The sequence below is a fragment of the Tachysurus vachellii genome, chromosome 18 (assembly GCF_030014155.1).
Source record: "Tachysurus vachellii isolate PV-2020 chromosome 18, HZAU_Pvac_v1, whole genome shotgun sequence".
NCBI classification, from domain to species: domain Eukaryota; kingdom Metazoa; phylum Chordata; class Actinopteri; order Siluriformes; family Bagridae; genus Tachysurus; species Tachysurus vachellii.
The window spans coordinates 8,628,168-8,649,402 of NC_083477.1; the positions used below are offsets into that span (position 1 = coordinate 8,628,168).

Here is a 21,235-nt window from a genome sequence, read left to right on the forward strand (position 1 = left end):
AACCACACATCACCCACACACTGTGTTTCAATACTTTTGAATAGGGACTGTATGTCGGCAATGTCACATTACTATTTATTAAGAATGAAGCTCTTTTTTTGTGAAAAACAAAAACTGAAAGTGTGAAACAACTTAGTATCTATTATCACTCGCATAGCCTTTTTCTCAGCAGACGTTTATTTTTATGTTTTTATACTTTATATTATCAGTTGATAAGCTTAGTGCATAGAGTAACGTATTAGAATGAGGAATATGGACCTTGCACCTGTACCTGCTGTTAGTAAATGAATCTACTATATAAATAGATAAATTCAATCAAATAATATAAACAACAAACTTAACACCTGATCAATCTGAATAGAGCAGCCAACACTGCTGTGGTATAAGCAGATTCTGCTTATAGATTATATCTATAAGCAGATATAAGCAAATTTACCTTATTTTTAATTTTCAAAATTGATAAAAATAATAATGTGCTACACAAATTTCTGAAGACAAAAATAAAAAAATATACAATTTGGACCCTTTTAAAATGTGAAATTTATTTCGTTGAAAAGAGTATGTGCAAAATATTCAGTAGCAAAACACTGTATGGTCTGACATGTAAATAGAAGCGCTGTATTAAGACTAACAGTGACGATTGCTGGGAGACACACAATGCCCTAATGTTTATTATAGTGCTACTATATATTAAGTTTTTGAGCTGAGCTGTCGGAGTAGCAACATTTTCATCAGCAAAATCTTTAACACTATTTTAGCTTACTAATGACACTTTAAGGTAAAATTACTAACAGTGCAATATTCATGACAAAAATCCATTTAGAAACTATTCTATTAAGAGACTATTCTGTAAGACACAATTGTAAAGTAAAAGATAAAAGTCACTAAAATCTTAAAGTAAAACTGGCAAAACATGCTTTTTCATGATCATATACACTTAGGATACAGAAAAATAAATCATTTTAGGTAAGTAATAAAGCCAAAATTATTATTTAAAAAAGGGCACCTCACTCATCCTAATTCAAGTATCTTCAGAAAATCCCTTTACTGAACCTTTTGACCAAATAATCATATTTGAACAAGGGCTGTTCATTTGGTTTCTCACTGCAAAGTGCATTTCTCACACAATGTCTCGTCTTCTTCTTCTTCATACACTGCAAAACAAGGCAGTATGTTATATAGCTGTATGTTAACAAATCAAACCCAACGCAACAATCAAGTGTGAAATAAACCAAAGCAGAAACTACTGCCAGTGTTTGTCTAATCTCTTGAAACAACTTGCCAGATTAACCAGGATTCCCTACAACTGGATTATTTAATGACACAAAGCCAAACATTTTTGCTGATTATTTTAATTTAACAAAGGCTTTTGTTCAGTAACAAGAATTGTTATAAAAGATCTACACACAAAAGATAAAGGTTAATAATATAGAGCCACTTGGCATACAAATATACAGAAATTAATGAGCAGATTAACATAATCCTGTGATTTCTCCTCAGTACTCCTCAGAATCTTACAGTTTCGAGGCTTTCGGAGCTGCTGTTATTTAACTTTAATCAACACCTCTTTAAATCATCAAACCATATTTGATATTATTAGCATTTTTTTTCCCTATTAGCAGTTTTTTTCCCTACTTCCTTCTCTTTTCCTACTTTCTATTCAATTGTCTTTCATTTTAACTGGTCACTAGAGGTGGATGTGGGGCTGAGAATAAACACACACACACTAAAAATATTAAAAAATTATATATATTCCATGTTTTTTTAAAAGAAATATCGGAAATGTAATTAAAAAATATATATATTTAAAAAAGATTTATCCTATTTGATTTGAGCACTGTAAATGTTTTTTTTTTTTCTAATAAATGAAATAAAAAATAAATAATTTATCTAAGAGTAGTTTTGTTTTTTCTTTAGACACCAACCATTTTGGTGCATCACTACTTTATACCGTATTATGCAGAATCTATCTACTAAACACTCATTTGCAATATGAGAATTATGTTATTTAAGAGGACAGATGTACTCACATTTGACCGGTAAGAACGGCTGTTCTTTATTCTGTGCCACCATTTCTTCTACTTTAAGCAGAAGCTCACCGACCTGTTCTTGACCCCTCTTTACATTAGTGCTGTCCAGCACATGGTAGAAATTTAAGCAGTGCTCCATCAGCCTCAACAATTGGCCATCATCTCTTTGGAGATGCTCCTCAATCGGTGTACAGCCCAGCCAGTCACCACAAGAGAACAGTACTATGGTGTGGAGAGAGGCATCTTCACCAAACATCTCCAAGTGGCTCTTAAGGGCTCGTCTCTTCCTGGTAGTGAGAGTGGAAATGACAGGAATGACCAGTAAGAGAGCATGTGGCCCAGGGTGAAGCAGACCCGCCCCTCGTTTGATTTCCTTTCTAACATAACGAGGCGTGCGATGGACGGAAAACCAGTCCCAGCCTGGTGTGTCCACTATTGTCACACGCCGCCCATTAACGTGAGCCTGATGGCGCAAAGACACTTCAGTATGGAAACCAGACTCAAACTTGTGTGCACCCAAGATCATGTTTCCTGCTGAGCTTTTGCCTGAGCCTTGCCATCCCACTAACAGCATGCGCAACTCTGACAGCAAGAGACAGATAGAAGGACAGGTAGAGAGAAAAAAAAACACAAAACATGACAAAATACAAACATTAGCAGGACAGTGTGAAACAGGACATACTATATGAATCATGTATTATTACACTGTTAGGGGAAAAAATGTCTTCAGTGTTGGTAAAAGAATTTTAGGTAACAAACCATCTCTTAAAATGAAACATTTGTAGAATTCTAGATCTTACCTGTTTTTTTTTTGTTGTTGTTGTTTTTTTATTTTATTTTAGATTATGCTGATTACATTTGTACAGTTGTAAACCATTGTAAACCACACTGCAGCAAAAAGCCTTTCATTTCAAAGGCATGTGCAATTTCACCTTATTAGAACATTAACAGTGTGACTGATAACACTTTCCTGTGAGTGTATAATGCTACCCTGTGATGCAGCATGATCAGCAGTTCAAAATAATGCAGTTGACTGACTTTACATGACTGTGAGGAAGCATGAGGTAGAATTTGTTCTCCACAGTTAGTAGCTGGGGAATGATAGATTATGCTTATCTATGATAATGATAGAGAATGATTATCTTATCCAGCCTCGGGAGTCTTGGGATTTGCGGATCAGCTTGGGAATGGTTCGCTTCCTACCTGGAAGGACACTCATATCAGGTAACATGGAGGGAAGTGACATCTGCTCCACGCTGACTCTCCACTGGCTTCCCACAGGGCTCAGTACTTTGTCCTTATCAGTTAAAGCTCAATCCTAGCAAAAATGAACTGCTGTTCATCCCAGGTGATTCATCCCCAGGTCATGACCTTGCTATATCCCTGCACAATGATCTGATCTCCCCTTCAGCCACAGCTGGCAACCTTGGGGTAACCATGGACAATCAACTGTCCTTTTCTTCTAATGTTGCTAATATGACTCGCTCATGTCGGTTTCTTCTCTACAACATTAGAAGGATTCGGCCATTTTTGTCCACACAGGCTGCTCAGGTACTTGTTCAGTCTCTTGTCATTTCTAGACTGGATTACTGCAACGCACTGCTGGCAGGTCTACCTATGAACGCAATCCGTCCTCTGCAAATGATCCAAAATGCAGCTGCCCGGCTTGTTTTCAATCTGCCAAAGTTCTCGCATACCACCCTGCTGCTGCGATCCCTCTACTGGCTTCCGGTAGCTGCACACATCAGATTCAAAACACTGATGCTGGCCTACAAAGCCAAAAACGGACCAGCTCCCTCTTACCTCAAGGCCCTCATCACCCCTCGAACTGCACCCAGCACCCTCCGATCTACCAGCACTGCTCGACTGGTTCTCAGGGTAAGAGGCAAGTATACTACAAGACTCTTCTCTGTTCTGGCACCAAGGTGGTGGAATGAACTTCCCCTAGAGGTCCGGACAGCTGAGTCACTGGTTATTTTCAAGTTGCGGTTGAAGACTTACTTATTCAGGAAACACTTCAACTAGCACTTCTTTCCCTATCTTTTGCATTAAAAAAAACAAACAAAAAAAAAAACTTTGACACTTTTTCATTGTAACTTTGAACAAATGTTTTAAACTCATGGTATCTTAAGTATATAACCTAGTGAGCCAGCATTAATATATTCAATGCTAGAGATTTATGTACTTATGTACGTCGCTCCGGATAAGGGCGTCTGCCAAATGCTGTAAATGTAAATGTAAATGTAAATGATATGGTGAAGAGCTGGGTTTTTATGGGAGATGTGGAAGGTCAACAAATGGGGATAAATGATACAGCTCTGTAATAACAGAATAAATGACAAACAGTACATTCTACCCTGCAGTGTGACAGTATATCCTCTAGTTTCACAAAACCATGGTCTGCAAATATAAAGGTCAAACTTCACATAGATAACACGGACAAACAACAAAATAAGAAAATGCTTGCTTTTCACATCCCCTTCAATAAATGTAATTATTTTTGCTAGGTGAATTTTTTCATCTTTGGTGTAAGTGCTGCATTAGCTGAAAAGTATAGTATTGCCAGAGATAAGGGTCAGAAATCATAAATGTTGCAGCTTAACCATAGATACAATACATAAAACTATGAGTAGATCTCACCTCGTGGTGGTGATCTAAACATTGGTGATGTCACATCTGTATCACCTGTGATCATTCGCATTTGTTCTTCCTCTCCCTCTTCTTGCAACATCCATTTGCTTGAAGGTGTCTCAAGCCTCTCATTCATTGCAAAGAAGGATCCCTCATTCTCCTGCACCATTTCTTCCAACTTTTGCAGAAGCTCATTAACTTGTGTGCAGTTGACAGTGCAGGTGTTGTCCAGAGCATGATATCGGTTCCCACACCTGTCCACCAGTCTCTGAAGCGCCTTTCCACCTTCTGCGATAAAATCTTCTATGCTGTTGCCCCAGAGCCTATCTGCCCTGGTAAACAATACTATAGAGAACTTCCACACGTCTGTCCCGGCTGCCTCCATGCGATCCATCATGCCCTTTCTGTGGTGTTCAGTAAATGGCTCTCCAATTGGCACCACCAGCAGGACAGCATGGATACCTGGGTAACACAAGTGCCTGATATAGGCCACTGTGGAGTTCTGGCTGTCCAGGTTTTCTCCTGCTGCATCTCTATCCAAATTCCATCCAGGTGTGTCCACCACAAGAAGATGGCCGCTGCCCAATGTCTTTGTGTAGAGAACAGGTTCTTCTGTGCAAGGCCTGTTCTGAATATCCTCTTGGCCAGTAATGGTGATGCAGGATGAGGTCTTCCCAGCACCACAATACCCCAGCAGAAGGATATGCCTCTTTGGCAAACAAGGTGACTCTAACACAAAAAGGGAAACGGTAACAACAGAGGGACTGAGGTGAAGCAACATTCTGAAGCAGAAACCAAATCACAGTTGTCAGGTTTTATTCAAAGTAAGTGAGCCAGTATGTAATCCAGGGGGTCACCTGTATGAAGACACTGTGATGGCAGAGATTATTAGCAAGTTATTTATCTATTATACCAATTAGTTATATCAGAAATAGTCAGAATTTCATAAAAGAAATATGCAAACAAATATGCAGTCTAACAATATTCGAATGGCCTTGCGAAAGCCGGTTCTTTTGTAGTCTTCTAGATATATTATGACAAAATCTCAAAAGTAAGCAAAGCTTCTTTTAATTCCAGGACTAAGGAAAGTGTCTGATTTTAGAATTACACAAGGTTTATGCTTCATTAGAATGTTTTAGTCCCCCTTTGCTGTTATAATAACCTACACTGTTCTGGGAATGCTTTCACTGTATTTTGGGATCATTGCTGTTTGCTCCCATTCAGCCACAATAGCATCAGTGAAGTAAGGCAGTTATGACAGATGAGAAAGATTGGAAGGCAGTTTGTGATCCAGTTCATCATATAGGTGTTCATTGGGGTTAAGGTCAGGGCTCTGTGCAGGCCACTTGACCATGGACCTTGCTTGAGCTCAGGAGAACAGTCATGCTGGAACAGTTTTAGCCACTTTAGTTTCAGGGAATAGGAGCTTTTAATGCTACAGTATACAAAGACATTCTAGAAAATTGTGTACATGTTCTTTGTAGAAGTTCCACATATAAGTGTAATGGCCAGGTGTCCACATACCTTTGCCTGCATTTCCATACTTCCAAGAATCCCTTAAAAGTCTGAAGCATTCATTTTTTTTTTTAGAATAACCAAAGGTTCTTAGCTGTCCATTAAATAATGGGTGGGGTAAAAAAGGCAAGTGAAAATGTAAAAATGCGCATTTTATTGTGCATTCAAACTAAATGCTGGCACACTGACAGATATCAGAATTGTTAAGATATAAAACTTATATAAAAATTATAATATAAAAACATTGCTACCATTGATTCTGTTGCCTTTACAGCTTGCACCAGTGCAGCTCAGTGTTATGCATAAAAGTATGTTGTCATCTCTTAAAAGAACATGATCTCAGTGTTTATGACAGTGGCATGGATGTTAGTGTTTGGCTGTGGCATGGCTAGTTTGAGTGTTTAAAAATCTGATCTGACAATTAGGCACACAACACTCTAGAGTTTATACAGAAGATTACTGTACCGTCATTTGGTCTTTTTTACTAATCTTCTACTGGCCAGTTTTGATGCTTGTGTCTACACTATACCCTTAAATTCCTTCTCTTGGCTTACAGGAGAGGAAACCAGTGTGGTCTTCAGATGTTCCCATCTGCCTCAAGGTTCAGAATGTTTTGCATCCTGACATGCTTTTCTGCTCAACATGGCTGTAAAGAGAGGTTATTTTACTTGTCATAGTATTCCTGTCATTACAAACAAGTCAGGAAATTGTCTACTGAGTCTTCTTACCACATCATACTGTGTGAAAGGCTGTTGTACTCAATGCAGCCCATCTGGGACAAACATCCATACCACTATCAAAGTCAATAAGATCTCTGATATTTGGATGCATGTGTATAGCATAGACTACAGTACTCAGTTCAACTAAGTAAATTATCTGCATGTGATTAGTCAGGGCTGTATAGTTCAGACTCAATACAAGACCTTGGATTTTTTACCAAACAGTGATTAATGAAAACCTGCGGGTCTAGATTAAAAAAAATCCAAACATTTAATCCTATCAAATTCTTTCAAAAGATAATGATTCTAGCATTCTAGATGTGGTCTACACTGAACCATTTATGAAAGAAAAAAAACCCCCTCTGGATCCCCAGTGGGACACAGCAACAAACTGATAAAAATGCTAGAGTCACAATGATCGAGACAGCATGCTGGACAACCCAGAGAAAGAGGAACTGCACATAGGCAGTGCGAGGTGTGTGTGAGACATGTGCACATATTGAGGACGATTATGTTTATGTAGAGACTTACCAGGATATGAGCCGAAGGGAACTGTAGCCATCTTTGTCCTGAGCTGCAGTTCCTCTGTATACCCCCTCCTACCCCCTTTCTCTCTCTCTCATCGCATTCTCTTCTTCCTCTTCAGCAGTATCCCCGCCCCACACTTCTATAGAACCTGCTCTGTGGAGGAAATCACATGTTTCTGTTCAGATAGGTAAAGAGGAAATGTGATAATAATACTGTAAAAAAGGAATTAACTGACAGTTGTGTGGCACCTGAGCTCCATGAAATCAACCACTGCAATGACTTGTTTTAATTTATTTAGCTATCCTGAATGCCCACAATGCTCAGTATCAGATAGTTTCTCAAGCGTGTTGCACACCGATTAAGTATATGTCTACACAGTAGAACAAAGTGTGTCGATTCTGTATTTTGTGAGCGATTTATTATTCGTACTGGTAAAGACTTGAAATGCTTTGCTAGGAGAGAAAATGGCCTGTTATTATTTTACAAAAAAACATGTTTTTTTTTTATGTGTGAAATGAAACCAATGCATAAACAAAGATGGTACAGATTTAGTAAGATGGCACAGATTGTGAGCAGGACTGTACAGTACTCTTACAGTAGCTCTGTCTCTAATTCTAATTTTTAATATTACTACTAGGGAAGGGAAAATCTTAATGCTACAGAACACAATGACCTTTTCATCAAATATGCGATTAAAATATTGTGGTAACAGTTTGGGGAAGTACCACATATGGCTTTGAAGGTGTACAAATTATTTTGGCCATGTTGTACTTTTGTTTATGTCAGAATCAGCAACAAGGACAGAAATCAGTTATTTTAATCATTTATGCTATGATCTAATGTCAACACATCTTGATATATAAGTGGAATGTTACATTATAAAACCAGATCTACAGTTCACTTAATCTTTCCATAATCATTCATCACTTGTCACTTTGATGGCCCGGACCGCAGAGTAAAATGTAAAAAATACACTATTCTGTTTGGTTAATTTTGTTTCTTCCCAGCTGATAGCAAAAAAAAAAAAGTTTACTCAAACTAAGTGATATATTAATTTGTTCATTTGAGGTTTGGTGTGGCTTGGGAATTAAAACCTGCGGATAAATATGTATGATGACGGTTTATGAACAATTGCGGATAGCATTGTTTTACATAGTAATTGTGTTGTAATGTTTATATAAAAAGCCACACTCTATGCATGCTGTGTTACTAATTCACAATGAAACATTTGAAACTGGAAATTATTTCAGGTGGATTTACAGTTTTTTTGGATTTTCAAAACAGGGCCCGTGTTTTCAAAACACTACACACAATTAGCACAACCACACACACAATTAGCAAAACACTACAGATCCCTTGCATAATTAAACACTCTTGTAAAAACTATGCACTTCTGTTTAAAAACCACACTTTGTTACCATATGAAACACACACGTTTCACATTACTATACTCTGTTTGCACGAGTTACACTCTGCTGTGATAAACCTAAAACACTTTTAGCACTTCTACTTCCCTATGATTAGAGTAGGCTACCATCAATAAAGTACAAATATAATGTAAATTCACCAAACACTACACAAGACCAATGTTGCAGACTGAAGAAACTCATTTGTCAACACGCCCAAAATGTTGACATGGAGATTCATAATACTGTAACAAAATGTCACTTTACGTATTGTACTGTAAGTTTACTTTAAAAAAAAACAAAAAACTAGACATTGTCTCTTCGCCTAGCTGGATCTGGCCAGAGAATTTCATCAATATCGCCGGCAATGTTGTCATTAGCAAGACACCTTGGAAAGAAACGTCTTGAATGACGAATCCATCCTTGCATTGCTGCTACCTCCATCTGGTCACAGGCCTCCTCCATGGCTTGGATGAGGGGTACATCAGCCTGGAAACGGAGATCATATACCTTCCACCGCCATGCCGAGAAAAACTTTTCTATAGGGTTGAGGAATGGAGAGTATGGTGGAAGATATAGGACGGTGAAATGTGTATGTTGTTGAAACCAGTTCTGAACCAGAGCAGATCGGTGGAAAGACACATTGTCCCAGACAACAATGTATTGCATATGATCGATTTGATTTGCTGCTGTTATGTTGTGCAATTTGTCCAAGAATGTAATTATGAGTGCTGTGTCGTAAGGGCCCATATGTGCATGGCGGTGGAGTACCCCATTCTGTGTAATGGCTGCACAGAGTGTTATATTACCCCCACGTTGCCCTGGGACATTGACTATAGCCCTGTGGCCAATGATGTTTCTTCCCCTCCTTCGTGTTCTCGTCCGGTTGAACCCAGCCTCATCTACGTAAATGAACTCATGCTGGATCTCCTCTCCATCCATTCATAAAACTCTCTGAAGAACAGTGTCATGCAAAATTGTGTAGATCAGAGTAGATCTAGTATACATATTACAGTACAGTAAAAGATGAGACAGTATGCAAGAACACACTGCTAAAGTGAATACATACCTCTGCATAATCACGCCGCAGTCGTTTCACCCTTTCGGAATTGCGCTCAAAAGGCACTCGATAAATTTGCTTAATTTGAATATGTTTATTTTGTAGGATGCGTGCCAGTGTTGATGTTGAGACCTGATGGATATCGTTGAAACTGGCATGGTTATTGACAATGTTAGCTTGGAGCTGATTGAGTGTTATAGCATTGTTGGCCAATACCATGTTTACTATCTCCCTCTCTTGCTGTTCTGTGAACATAGGAAGCCTTCCCCCTTGTTGTTCCTGACCCTCAATCCTATGTAGGAATAAAAAACAGTATACAATAGTACAGTAATTTCACAGGGAAAGGTAACAGAAGTGCTGATAGTGCATAGAATACAGTACTGTGAGCAGTTACTGAAACCGTGCAGATGTTTTTGATATGATGATATTTTTACTATACCTATTTTCCAGTTGAAATGTTCTTATCACACTTGCCACTGTGTATCGACTTAGATTTGGCTGTACTCGCAGTCCAGCCTTCCTCAGCGTCAGGCCGTGGTTGACAACGTGGTCAACCAGTGTGAACCAGCGGGTCTCATTTGTCAGATTCGGTCCTCTTTGAGCACCTTCTTGTCTTCCTCTTCCTCTACCTCTACCTCCAGCATGGCCTCCATCTCTTCCTCTTCCTCTGTTGATTCCTCCTCTGTTGATTCCTCTTCCTCCCCTTCCTCCTCCTCCTCCTCCTTGTCCTCCTCCTCGTTCTCCTCATTCTCCTCATTCTCCTCCTCGTCACTCTTTCTCTGACACTTTCCATTGTGCTTGAAGACCGATGAACTCACCTGCTGCTTTTTTTCTAGTGCTTATACACCTGATTGGTGTGTCTACAATTAAGCAAACAAGTGTTTGCACACCTGATGACTGTGTTGAACCGATTGGTTGGACAGTGCAGTGATTTGACAGTCAGTGCTTTGGTAGTCCAAGGAAGTGATTTCATGATAGATTTTTGTGTGTAATGTATGTTAAGTGTGTTTAGTGTTTTGCAAATCACTGTGTGTAGAGTTTTGCAACAAGTGTGAGGTTGACAATGTGCTTATAGTTGTGCAAATATGGGCTGATGTTTTGCCTCTTGAGTGTAAGGTTTTGCTTATAGTGTAGTACTTTTAATTTTAGTGTGTAAGCAATCCAAAAAAACTGTAAATCTAAATTCCACCCCTGCAAGAACACAACTGTGTATAACATAAGTACTAACAGGAGCTAACTTATCTCATGGATGTTACACAACTATAAATGACCAAAAAAAAAACCTATTAAAATTGTAATTATTTGCATTTTGTTGTAGTATAAGAGGAGTAAACATGTACTGTTGTGGGGGAAATTATCCACTTTGGATTGTTTGCATTGGGCTTTCTCTCACTACCATATGATAGAATATGTTGCTGTATCTCTGCGACTTTAACATAGCAGGGATGTTGGTAACATATGGTGTGTGTGTGTGTGTGTGTGTGAGTGTGTGTGTGTGTGTGTGTGTGTGTGTGTGTGTGTGTGTGTGTGTGTGTGTGTGTGTGTGTGTGAAAAACAAAAAGCAACAGTTCCGTGTATGAAAATGTCTTGTTGATAAGAGCACTCAGAGGAAAATGGGCTGATTGGTTCGAGCTGCCAGGAAGTATTTAACTATCAAATCAGCTAAGCTTTCTTTTCACTGTGCTGCTGACTTGAACGGGTGAGTAAATAACTACAAGGATGTACTGGTTTACAAAACATAGTGGACGGTGAGAGTAGAACTACAAATGTAATTATGAGTGCTGTGTTGTAAGGGCCCATATGTGCACCCTACAAATAAGGTGGAAAACCGCGGACCTGGCAACAATAGGTTGTACTCTCCAGTCCAGTAGATGGCACCGCCATAAACACTGCAGAAGATGACGAAGAATGTGAAACGTATGAGAAAAGGAGAAAAGGTGAAAACGTGAAAACGTGTAAACGTTTTTGTTTTCTTCTGTATCCATAGAGAACATTTGGAAACCTCCATCTCACGGTGATGGAAGGGTCTGTGGACGAGTTCATGAAGTATCGCTCTCCTCTGGTCTCCCGCTATGCCAGCAAGGAAATGTCTTATAACTTCAGTGATAGAAAGAAATTCACAACATGGAGAAAGTTGTGGATCTCTCTGGCCAAGGCAGAGAAGGTCAGTTGGTTTACATACTATCTAAATATATATTCTTGTATTATGGAACAAAGTGTAGCGTTTAACTTGTTATTAATCCTGTTTTTAAAGAAACACTTAAAGTTCATGACCTTGTAGGAGTCTCAAGCATCTCAAGTTGCTGACTGCTATAAATAGTGTTATGGAGGCCTTTTAACACATACAGATCATAGACTAGAGCAGCCAGTGCAGTGGTGTAACAGTCTGTCTTGTGGATAGGCTCATGTTTTATTCTTATTAGCAAGAACTGAACTTGTCTGTCTGAATGCTACGAGAAAGTCAGGATTCAGAAATGCATCTTATTGCAAAACCTGCAGAGATGAACCCAAGCACTCAATAAGGATCAGAGTCATTATCTTAAGCAAATCCTCTTGATAAGACATTAGCTCCTAACTGTGATCATCAGCAAAAAACAAACAAACAAACTCCTGCTTTATCGTGTCTGGCTGTGGCTGATCCCCTTCGATTAAATTACAGCTACGTGAGGTGTTCAGTGACAATTTTTTACCTTCTTGCCTTTTTCTGCCTTACAGAAAGGCATATCTTCATATTTAACTGACACAGCTTTACAAGAAGGGTATTCACTTGTATAATGCATGTGCATAATCATTTTATTAGCCCTGTTTAACTGTATTGATCCACTTCAGAAAACTTGGACACTTCACAGACGAGATGTTGGTATTGTTCATGTGATTTTTACATACCATTTAACACCCACACACACAGTAACCCTCAGAAATTTACAGTATTGTCCATCTTTTTCTACCAGTGAAATAGTGGAACCGATATATATGCTATATAGGGTCCCTATATAAGGCAACATAGTGAATATATGTGATGCGGCGATGTCTTTTTGGGGAAGTCGTGGCCTGATGGTTAGAGTGTCTGAGTCCTAACCCTAAGGTTGTGGGTTCGAGTCTCGGGCCGGCCACGACCGAGGTGGCCTTGAGCAAGGCACTGAACTCCCCCAACTGCTCCCTGTGCACCACAGCATAAAAATGGCTGCCCACTGCTCCGGGTGTGTGTTCACGGTGTGTGTGTGTGTGTTCACTGCTGTGTGTGTGCACTTTGGATGGGTTGAACGCAGAGAACAAATTCTGAGTATGGGTCACCATACTTAGCTGTATGTCACGTCACTTGTATGTCACGTGTAAAATGCGATTTCTGAGCCTGGTGGAAAAGTTGTGTGTGTATACATTTACATTTAATCGTTTAGAAAAGACTTTTATTCAAAGTGTCTTACAAATGATGCAGTACAGGCAAAGCCGTAAAAAAGCAGAGGACAATACAAACAGTGCTTCTATACAAGATTTGTAATCTGAGTGCTACAGGAACAAAGTGCACAGAGGTGTTTTTATTTTTTATTTTTTTTGGAGTGTTGATAAGTTAGGGTTAGTTAAGTGTTCAGAGAAGAGGTAGGTCTTTAAACTTTTTTCAACCAAGTGACTGATTTGCTGTTCATATTGTGGTTGAAAGTTCATTCTAACACTGTGGGACAGTATTGACTGTTCTGGAAGGGGACATCCTGCCTCACTGAGCAGGCACTATTAAATACATGTAGATTTCAGTGGTGCCGGTGGGGTGGGGTGGGGTTTACAGTGTGGCTAATATACATTGTACAATACAAACCTACAATTTGGGAATCCTGAATTGCTTTAAGTCTTGGATATGTCTTATTCAGAATAGTATTTATATGCACTTGTAGTTCTGACAGTTGTCTATGGTTGTGATGTGTTTATGAAAGAACCGGCATTGGTATTTTGTTCGAATGTCTCTAGGCCTTTGTTCAGATCATTATTGACATCAGTAAAGTCTGAAGTAGAGACCACACACTTTTTATTAAGACAGCAAGAAATGCTGTTTATTCTGGTCATTTGCATACCCTCATCTCATCTGTTGGTGTAAGTCTTCTGTCTTCTCTATATTTCAAATGGTGTGTTAAATGTTCACTCTATATTATATGTGTATGCATGCCCTTCTTAAAGAGAAATGTGGAGCATGTTGCATATGTAGTTATTTTAAACCTCACATTTACTGTGTGAAAATGTCAGAAAGTGAGACTGAGTGTCCTGGACATTTGCCCTGTACTTTTGGCACGCACACGCATGCACACAGACACCGCTAAGGGAGTAGAGACAGCAGTGTATAGCATTCTAAACATGCACGTGCATATTTAATTTTCTCGCACTACAGGAGCTGGGGCTGCCTATCACTGATGAGCAGCTGAGAGAGATGGAGGCTCACGAGGAGGACATCGACTTTGCCATGGCAGCTGAGGAGGAGCGCAAACTTCGTCATGATGTCATGGCCCACGTCCACACCTTTGCCCACTGCTGCCCCACTGCAGCTCCCATCATCCATCTGGGTGCTACATCCTGTTACGTGGGAGACAACACAGTAAGAAGAAGCTCATACCTGCAACCATGGAGGAAGGAAAATAAAGATAATTTACTGCCTGATACTGGAGTGTATTAATAGAAAAGTGCAAAAACTGGCAGCTGTATATTTCAAGAGAAGTAAATACTGAAACAGTCCACATATTTGCACTGATGGAATTAATTCAAAGTGAATCTCTTCTCTCACTAGGACCTGATTATGCTTCGTGATGGATTTGACATCCTGCTGCCCAAGGTGACTCTAAAACAAGCTTTAAGGAATGTTATAAGGAATAAAACATGACTGTTCATGCTGTTATAGGAAAATAAAGAACAGGCTTGTGTGATGCTTCCTGACACATAGAAGAGGGCTTTTGTCACCCAAAGATTTTTATCGCCTTTTATTCCTCTTATGGCAAAGCAGTTTGTTGCTGTTAGGGGACAAAAATATTTTATTGCTTGTTATCTCTTGAAAAGGTAGTTTAACATTTGCAAGCAATAGAGTGGTGTTGCATAAAACCCTATTATTAAGTAGTAGTAATTATTAATTTAGAACATTCATACTTCATTTCAGTTTCTTCTAGTTGGTTTATAAGTATTGTATTTAAAAATTATATAACAAAAAGATATGATGATATTCACCATATCTCAGAAAAAAATGTATTGCCAAAATCACATTATTGATGTATTGTCATATGTCTAACTTTCTTCTGCTCTCTCCCTTCAGTTGGCCCGTGTTATTGATAGATTGGCTAATTTTGCAGAAAAATATGCTGACTTGCCAACTCTGGGCTTCACCCATTACCAGTGAGTGTGTTTCTCCTCACCACTACTAATGTCTAATCCACATTTATGTAGAAATCCCCATTAAGTTGCTGGCTACTATTCCTTTTTGTGTTTTTCTCTCAGGCCAGCTCAGCTGACTACGGTGGGCAAGCGAGCATGTTTGTGGCTGCAGGATCTGCTCATGGACATGCGCAACCTTGAGAGGGCTCAAGGAGATCTGCGTTTCCGAGGGGTGAAGGGTACCACAGGGACCCAAGCCAGCTTCCTGCAGCTCTTTCAGGGGGATCATGATAAGGTGAACACAAAATGACTTTGAGCAGAGAGATAGAGGAGACTGCTTTGTCTCTCAAAATAAAACGCAAAAAACTAAATTGCTATATGGACCACCTACATCTGTTTTGTTGCTAACTGTCCTTAACGATTTTATCCACTGCATTTTATTATGCACTTTGTTTATTACAAAACTTTGAACTGATCAGTGTGACCTGACATTTGTACAGTACAGTTTTGCTCTTTCTTGCACACATTTGTGTGCGCGCGCACACTCACACACACACACACACACACACACACACACACACACACACACACGCACACACGCACACACACACTACAGTATTAGCACTGCACCAACTCTATAAGGCTGAATTGACCAAAGCTAATTGACTGAAGATTTGATAGAAATGGACATGTTCTCTCTAGACCACTTAAGCCTGAAAGCTTATTGTGCACATTTACATAATTTGTTTAATATTTGAAAATCTTTCAAATAAGCTTTTGAGGTTTTTTTTTAGAGCTCATTTAGAGTGTTTTTTTTTTTTTTTTTTTTTTTTTAATTCCTTTATAATTAATATTGATCATTTCATTTCTCTGACAGGTGGAGGAACTGGATAGAAAGGTGACTGAAAGGGCTGGATTTAAAAAGTGAGTGTGACGCTGGTCATTATGAAGTTACTAAATCGATACACCCAACTGAATTCAGATGTTCTTGTTAACAGTGACTGGTAATGTTTGTCAAATTTCACTGGGCTTCATTTCATGCACTTCTTCATTATCCTGTTTTTAGGTCATATTTGGTGACAGGACAGACATACAGCCGTAAAGTGGACGTTGACTGTTTGACTGTGCTGGCTAGCTTGGGATCCACTGTACACAAGGTTAGTGTTAGACACACACACACACACACACCACTGCTTTTCATCCTTAGTGTAGCATTTTTCAGTAGGCTTACACAGAGCTATGTTTTTTTTTTTTTTTCTTCAATTAAAATACATTTAAAGCTGAAGAATTTGCTCAAAACCTTTTTATTCACCAAATGTTACAGACTGAATTTGAAACTCTGCCTTTAAGAGACTGACATAACTGGATCAGCGATATGATCAGCGATCATAATAATATTATCTGTGTTTATTTAATAGTCCACCACAACCGATTATACACTGTTGAACATGTTAAACAGGTGTTTCATGAATGTTTCCCTAACATTTATGTAGCTGAAGTGAAACAGCACAACAGTTTGTGTCACTGCAGTAGTGCCTAATGTGTGTTGATATTTGTGTTCTCTTGTAGATTTGTACTGATATCCGTCTACTGGCTAACCTCAAGGAGATCGAAGAACCATTTGAGAAAGAGCAGATAGGCAAGTAAGCATGTTTGTGTGGCACATTGCTGAGCTCCTAGTATGAAACCATGCAGCACACTTGATTAATTATTAAAATATATATATATATATATATATATATATATATATATATATATATATATATATATATATTGTTTGTGTATCAGGTTCAAGCGCTATGCCGTATAAGAGGAACCCCATGCGTGCAGAACGCTGCTGTAGTCTGGCTCGGCACCTGATGACACTGGTGTTTGATCCTCTGCAGACTGCCTCAGTGCAGTGGCTGGAAAGAACCCTGGATGACAGCGCAAACAGGTACGCATACATTCGCCATGTTTTATATATACAGTATTGTAAACATTTCCATTATACTATGGCAAATAGATGGACTTTACTTTTTCAGTTGGACAAAATCTTGCTAAAAGGTTTTTTTTTAAAAAAAAAAAAAAAACACAGCATGGAATTTGGTGTATAAAATAAATAATCCCCTTTCTTTCTTCTCCACTTTTCAATCAGGGGTTTCATGAGATATAGATATTTAATGATAAGTGATGCACACAGCTCATATTTCATCAAACCACTTGACTGTTTAATTGCCTTGCAGTTTGATGAACTTACTACAAAAGCATTTTTATCCAATCTATTTTAATCATTGAATTTTTATTACTTTCACTTTTACCCACCATGCTAAACATGTTTCCTCTGAACTCTGAGCCACACTTTACCAGATCATACTTTAAACCACAGCATCTCATCTGGGCTAATCTCTGTTCTAATCTGCCTACTTGATAGTGAGTTGTAACTGAAAGCTCCAGCAGTATGAAAGAAAAAGGATGACTGTGTCTCTAATTTCTCTCTATACTTGTGTGTGTGTGTGTGTAGGAGAATCTCCCTGCCTGAGTCCTTCCTTACAGCTGACATCATCCTCAGCACCCTACAAAATATCACTGAGGGTCTGGTGGTCTATCCTAAGGTGTGTGCGTGTGCACAGATTAATTTAGACGGTCATTCATAATAACCTAAATGCCTTAAAAATGTATTTATTTATTTGGTCTGTGTTTCCTACAATCTGCATTGTTTTTAATCTTACATTTCTGGTGCATTCTGTAGGTGATCGAGAGGCACATTCGCCATGAGCTGCCCTTTATGGCCACTGAGAACATTATTATGGCCATGGTCAAGGCAGGAGGGAACAGGCAGGTATGAACCTCTGTGTAGCCTTATTACTATCTGCTTTCTTGTGCTCAATATTAAACTATGCATTTTTAGTTCTAGTGGTCTGTGTAGTACAGTATGTGTTGTTTTAAGGTGGTTCTCACATTGGACACAGCTGAATATGTTATTGTTCATGGTGGCCTTCCACAGTGATGTTTCAGACTCTCTTGATTCTATTTGTGTTCTTCCTACAATATTAAAAAAAAAAATTAAAAAAATTGTAGAAACTAACAACATTGTCTTCAGCTAAAACGGAATACTTAAGTTGTGGACAGATGGAAATTGCAGTACAGTTCTAGTGCAACCAAACTCAGACCACCTACTACAGGTAGTCTCGAGTTCAGTACCTAGATGCGCTTCCTGGTCCGTATGACAGCTTTCAAATTACCAAATTTTCTTGCAGAACCTGCTGAATATCAGACACTGAGTGTCCCAGTGTGAAAGCCCTGTATGTAGCCCTATAGTGCTAGAGGAAAGTTAGTTTGTGCCACTTTCTACTGTACCAGCTGTATATGGTTGAAATGACTGTACTTGACTGGTGCACTCTATTTATGCATTATGTATAGATCACCAAATTTTTAATATCTTGATGTAATTCCCATCTCTTTCCCCCTTTTGGATACCCAGGATTGCCATGAGAAGATCCGAGTGTTGTCTCAGCAGGCAGCAACTGTGGTGAAGCAGGAAGGAGGGGATAATGACTTCCTGGCTCGAGTGCAGGCTGACGCTTATTTTGCTCCTATACTTAACCAGCTAGATGCCCTTCTCGAGCCTAAAACCTTCATTGGCAGAGCCCCACAACAGGTTTACACACTTATTCTCACAAATCCGTACCAAAGGCTATTCATCTCCTTGCCTGGTGTAGTTCATTCATTCATCTTCTACCGCTTATCCGAACTACCTCGGGTCACGGGGAGCCTGTGCCTATCTCAGGCGTCATCGGGCATCAAGGCAGGATACACCCTGGACGGAGTGCCAACCCATCGCAGGGCACACACAAACACACTCTCATTCACTCACGCAATCACACACTAGGGACAATTTTCCAGAGATGCCAATCAACCTACCATGCATGTCTTTGGACCGAGGGAGGAAACCGGAGTACCCGGAGGAAACCCCCGAGGCACGGGGAGAACATGCAAACTCCACACACACAAGGCGGAGGCGGGAATCGAACCCCCAACCCTGGAGGTGTGAGGCTAACCTCTAAGCCACCATGCCCCCGCCTGGTGTAGTTCTTTTCACATAATACCCATGAAGCTGATGTTCATTTGTAAGTGGTGGGTAGGGATGAGCATAAGTATTAAAATAGTACTATATATTTATATTTTATAAATTGAAACTTTGTCTACTAGCATATCCGAGTTGAAAATAATTATACTGTCACTTTATTTGTGTGAATTAATTTTAATAGGAGCTTCAACACCCAATGACGGCTGAAATTGTCACTGGTTTAATCTGTAGAAAATATACACTATATCCAAATATACTGTATTTACACTATGTTAAGAGTATAATGTAAGGCACTGGCTTGGGTTTTCTGCCTCCTTGTGTCATACCATAAATATAGAGCATAAGAAAAATGAATAAGAAGCTGTTCAGGATGCTGTCTGAATACTCATAGATGGCAGATTATAGGTCATGGTTAAGATTTGTAAAGTTAAACAAATTGATGATTAGGATATTACTGTGTGAAGGTGAAATATTTACTGAATGGTGAGCATGATGTTCTGTTTTTTTTTTTTTTTTCCTCACTTTCTATCCCTATGTCCTGCATGCTCTCTGGTCAAGCAAAAAGCTCAATTTGGACATATTTGTTATGCATAGTGTCTCATCTCTCTCTGTCTCACAGGTTGCCAGATTTCTCTCTGAAGAGGTTAAACCTGTGCTCGAGCCCTATAAGAGTAAGATGGATATGAAGATTGAACTGGAGCTCTGAGAGAGACACACACACACACACAAGTCCTTGTAAACCTGCCCATAATGGTGCAAAACAGAGACTTAAGCTTTTGTCATCTGCTGTGTTTCTTATCTGTGTCATATCAGTGCGATTCTGCTTTACAACACGTTTGCAACAAACAGGGACACTGTGATCATCAAGGCTCAAACCTGAAACCCATGATTTTCTTTTCAGTATTATTGTCTGGGCATTCGGTGAAAAAATAAATCAATTTCAAAACAACTCAGCCCTTCAATATAAAGAGTTGTAGTGTGTAGGTGGAGTTTATCACTAATATGTAATTAGTAAGGTGTGTCCAGGTGCACTGGGACAACATGGTCTGGACTTTTGAGGGTAGTAATAAGAAGTGTAGTTAATCAGTGCCAGAAGCTCACAGATGGGCAAATATACCATCAGGCCTATGGTGAAAGAGCTATATTTTTAAACACATCAACATCTTCCATATTTTAAAAGCACATTAAAAATTACACTGAAATGAAGATCTAAAAATATTTTAATATACATATAATTAGTCATTTTATTAGGAACACCCGTACACCTACTCATTTATTCAGTTATTTATTCAGCCAGTCACATGGCAACAGTTCAGTGTGTAAAATTATGCAAATACATGACAGCAGTTCTGGGTAATGTCCACATCAACCATCAGAAAGGAGTACAAATGTGATCTCCATGATTTTGACAGACTCACTAAAACAGGACAGTTGAATATTAGAAAAAATCGAATCAGATTCTTTTTCTTTGCTAACAGAAGTAGAACCCAATGCTGCCTTCTGCTGTTAAAGCTCATCCACCTCAAGGGATAATATTATTTGTATGCTGAGACTGAGACTTTTCTGCTCACCACAAGGTGGAAAGTGATAGCTCAGTGGTTTAGGTTGATTGGACAATTGATTGGAAGGTCGTGAGCTTAAATGCAAGGGCCACCAACTAACCATGTGCAAAACCCTTAACCCTTAATTGCTCAGTTGTATAAAATAAGATAAATATAAGTTGCTCTGGATAAAGGTGGCTGCTAAATGCTGTAAATATAAAGAGGGATTATTTGAGGTAATGTATCTTTTTAGTCTGTCAATTTTCCTCTGATCTCTCTGATAAACAAGGCATGTATTTGTGCATCATACTTTGTAAACTCTGAGGATATTTGCAGTCTAAAATATTTGAAGCAGCCTTTCTGGTGACAACAACCATGTCATGGCTAAAGTTC

The 21,235-nt window shown here is 39.0% G+C and overlaps 2 protein-coding genes across 3 annotated transcripts; one reads left to right on the plus strand and one right to left on the minus strand.

Annotated features, from left to right (window-relative positions):
- Positions 1 to 522: 522 nt before the first annotated feature.
- si:dkey-110g7.8 (GTPase IMAP family member 4) lies at positions 523 to 7,540 on the minus strand. The gene is made up of 4 exons (XM_060892447.1): positions 7,427 to 7,540; positions 4,671 to 5,390; positions 2,031 to 2,612; positions 523 to 1,154 (listed from the first exon to the last, which is right to left on the minus strand). Exons 1-4 carry the CDS (start codon positions 7,455 to 7,457, stop codon positions 1,102 to 1,104), a joined length of 1,386 nt encoding a protein of 461 aa, XP_060748430.1. The 5' UTR covers positions 7,458 to 7,540; the 3' UTR covers positions 523 to 1,101.
- A 4,238-nt stretch (positions 7,541 to 11,778) lies between these two features.
- adsl (adenylosuccinate lyase) lies at positions 11,779 to 20,250 on the plus strand. 2 transcript variants are annotated; one of them, XM_060892459.1, is made up of 13 exons: positions 11,780 to 12,053; positions 14,265 to 14,468; positions 14,658 to 14,702; positions 15,174 to 15,253; positions 15,356 to 15,527; positions 16,110 to 16,156; positions 16,299 to 16,389; positions 16,802 to 16,871; positions 17,021 to 17,168; positions 17,736 to 17,826; positions 17,964 to 18,053; positions 18,696 to 18,872; positions 19,921 to 20,250. In XM_060892459.1, exons 1-13 carry the CDS (start codon positions 11,907 to 11,909, stop codon positions 20,005 to 20,007), a joined length of 1,449 nt encoding a protein of 482 aa, XP_060748442.1. In that variant the 5' UTR covers positions 11,780 to 11,906; the 3' UTR covers positions 20,008 to 20,250. The 2 variants fall into 2 exon arrangements, with proteins under 2 accessions (XP_060748441.1, XP_060748442.1); XM_060892458.1 differs by lacking the exon at positions 19,921 to 20,250 and having other exon boundaries at positions 11,779 to 12,053; positions 18,696 to 19,900.
- The last annotated feature ends 985 nt before the right edge of the window (positions 20,251 to 21,235 follow it).

What these genes read in the sequence shown, in the direction of transcription:
- si:dkey-110g7.8 (XM_060892447.1), bottom strand. Translation starts at nt 7,457, where the DNA reads ATGGCTACAGTTCCCTTCGGCTCATATCCTG. An exon ending in GTTTAGATCACCACCACGAG is followed by an intron (nt 2,613 to 4,670) that starts GTGAGATCTACT and finishes TCTTGCTGTCAG; the next exon opens with AGTTGCGCATGCTGTTAGTG. An exon ending in GCCGTTCTTACCGGTCAAAT is followed by an intron (nt 1,155 to 2,030) that starts GTGAGTACATCT and finishes CTTGTTTTGCAG; the next exon opens with TGTATGAAGAAGAAGAAGAC.
- adsl (XM_060892458.1), top strand. Translation starts at nt 11,907, where the DNA reads ATGGAAGGGTCTGTGGACGAGTTCATGAAGTATCGCTCTCCTCTGGTC. An exon ending in GAAAGGGCTGGATTTAAAAA is followed by an intron (nt 16,157 to 16,298) that starts GTGAGTGTGACG and finishes TCCTGTTTTTAG; the next exon opens with GTCATATTTGGTGACAGGAC. An exon ending in ATTTGAGAAAGAGCAGATAG is followed by an intron (nt 16,872 to 17,020) that starts GCAAGTAAGCAT and finishes TTTGTGTATCAG; the next exon opens with GTTCAAGCGCTATGCCGTAT.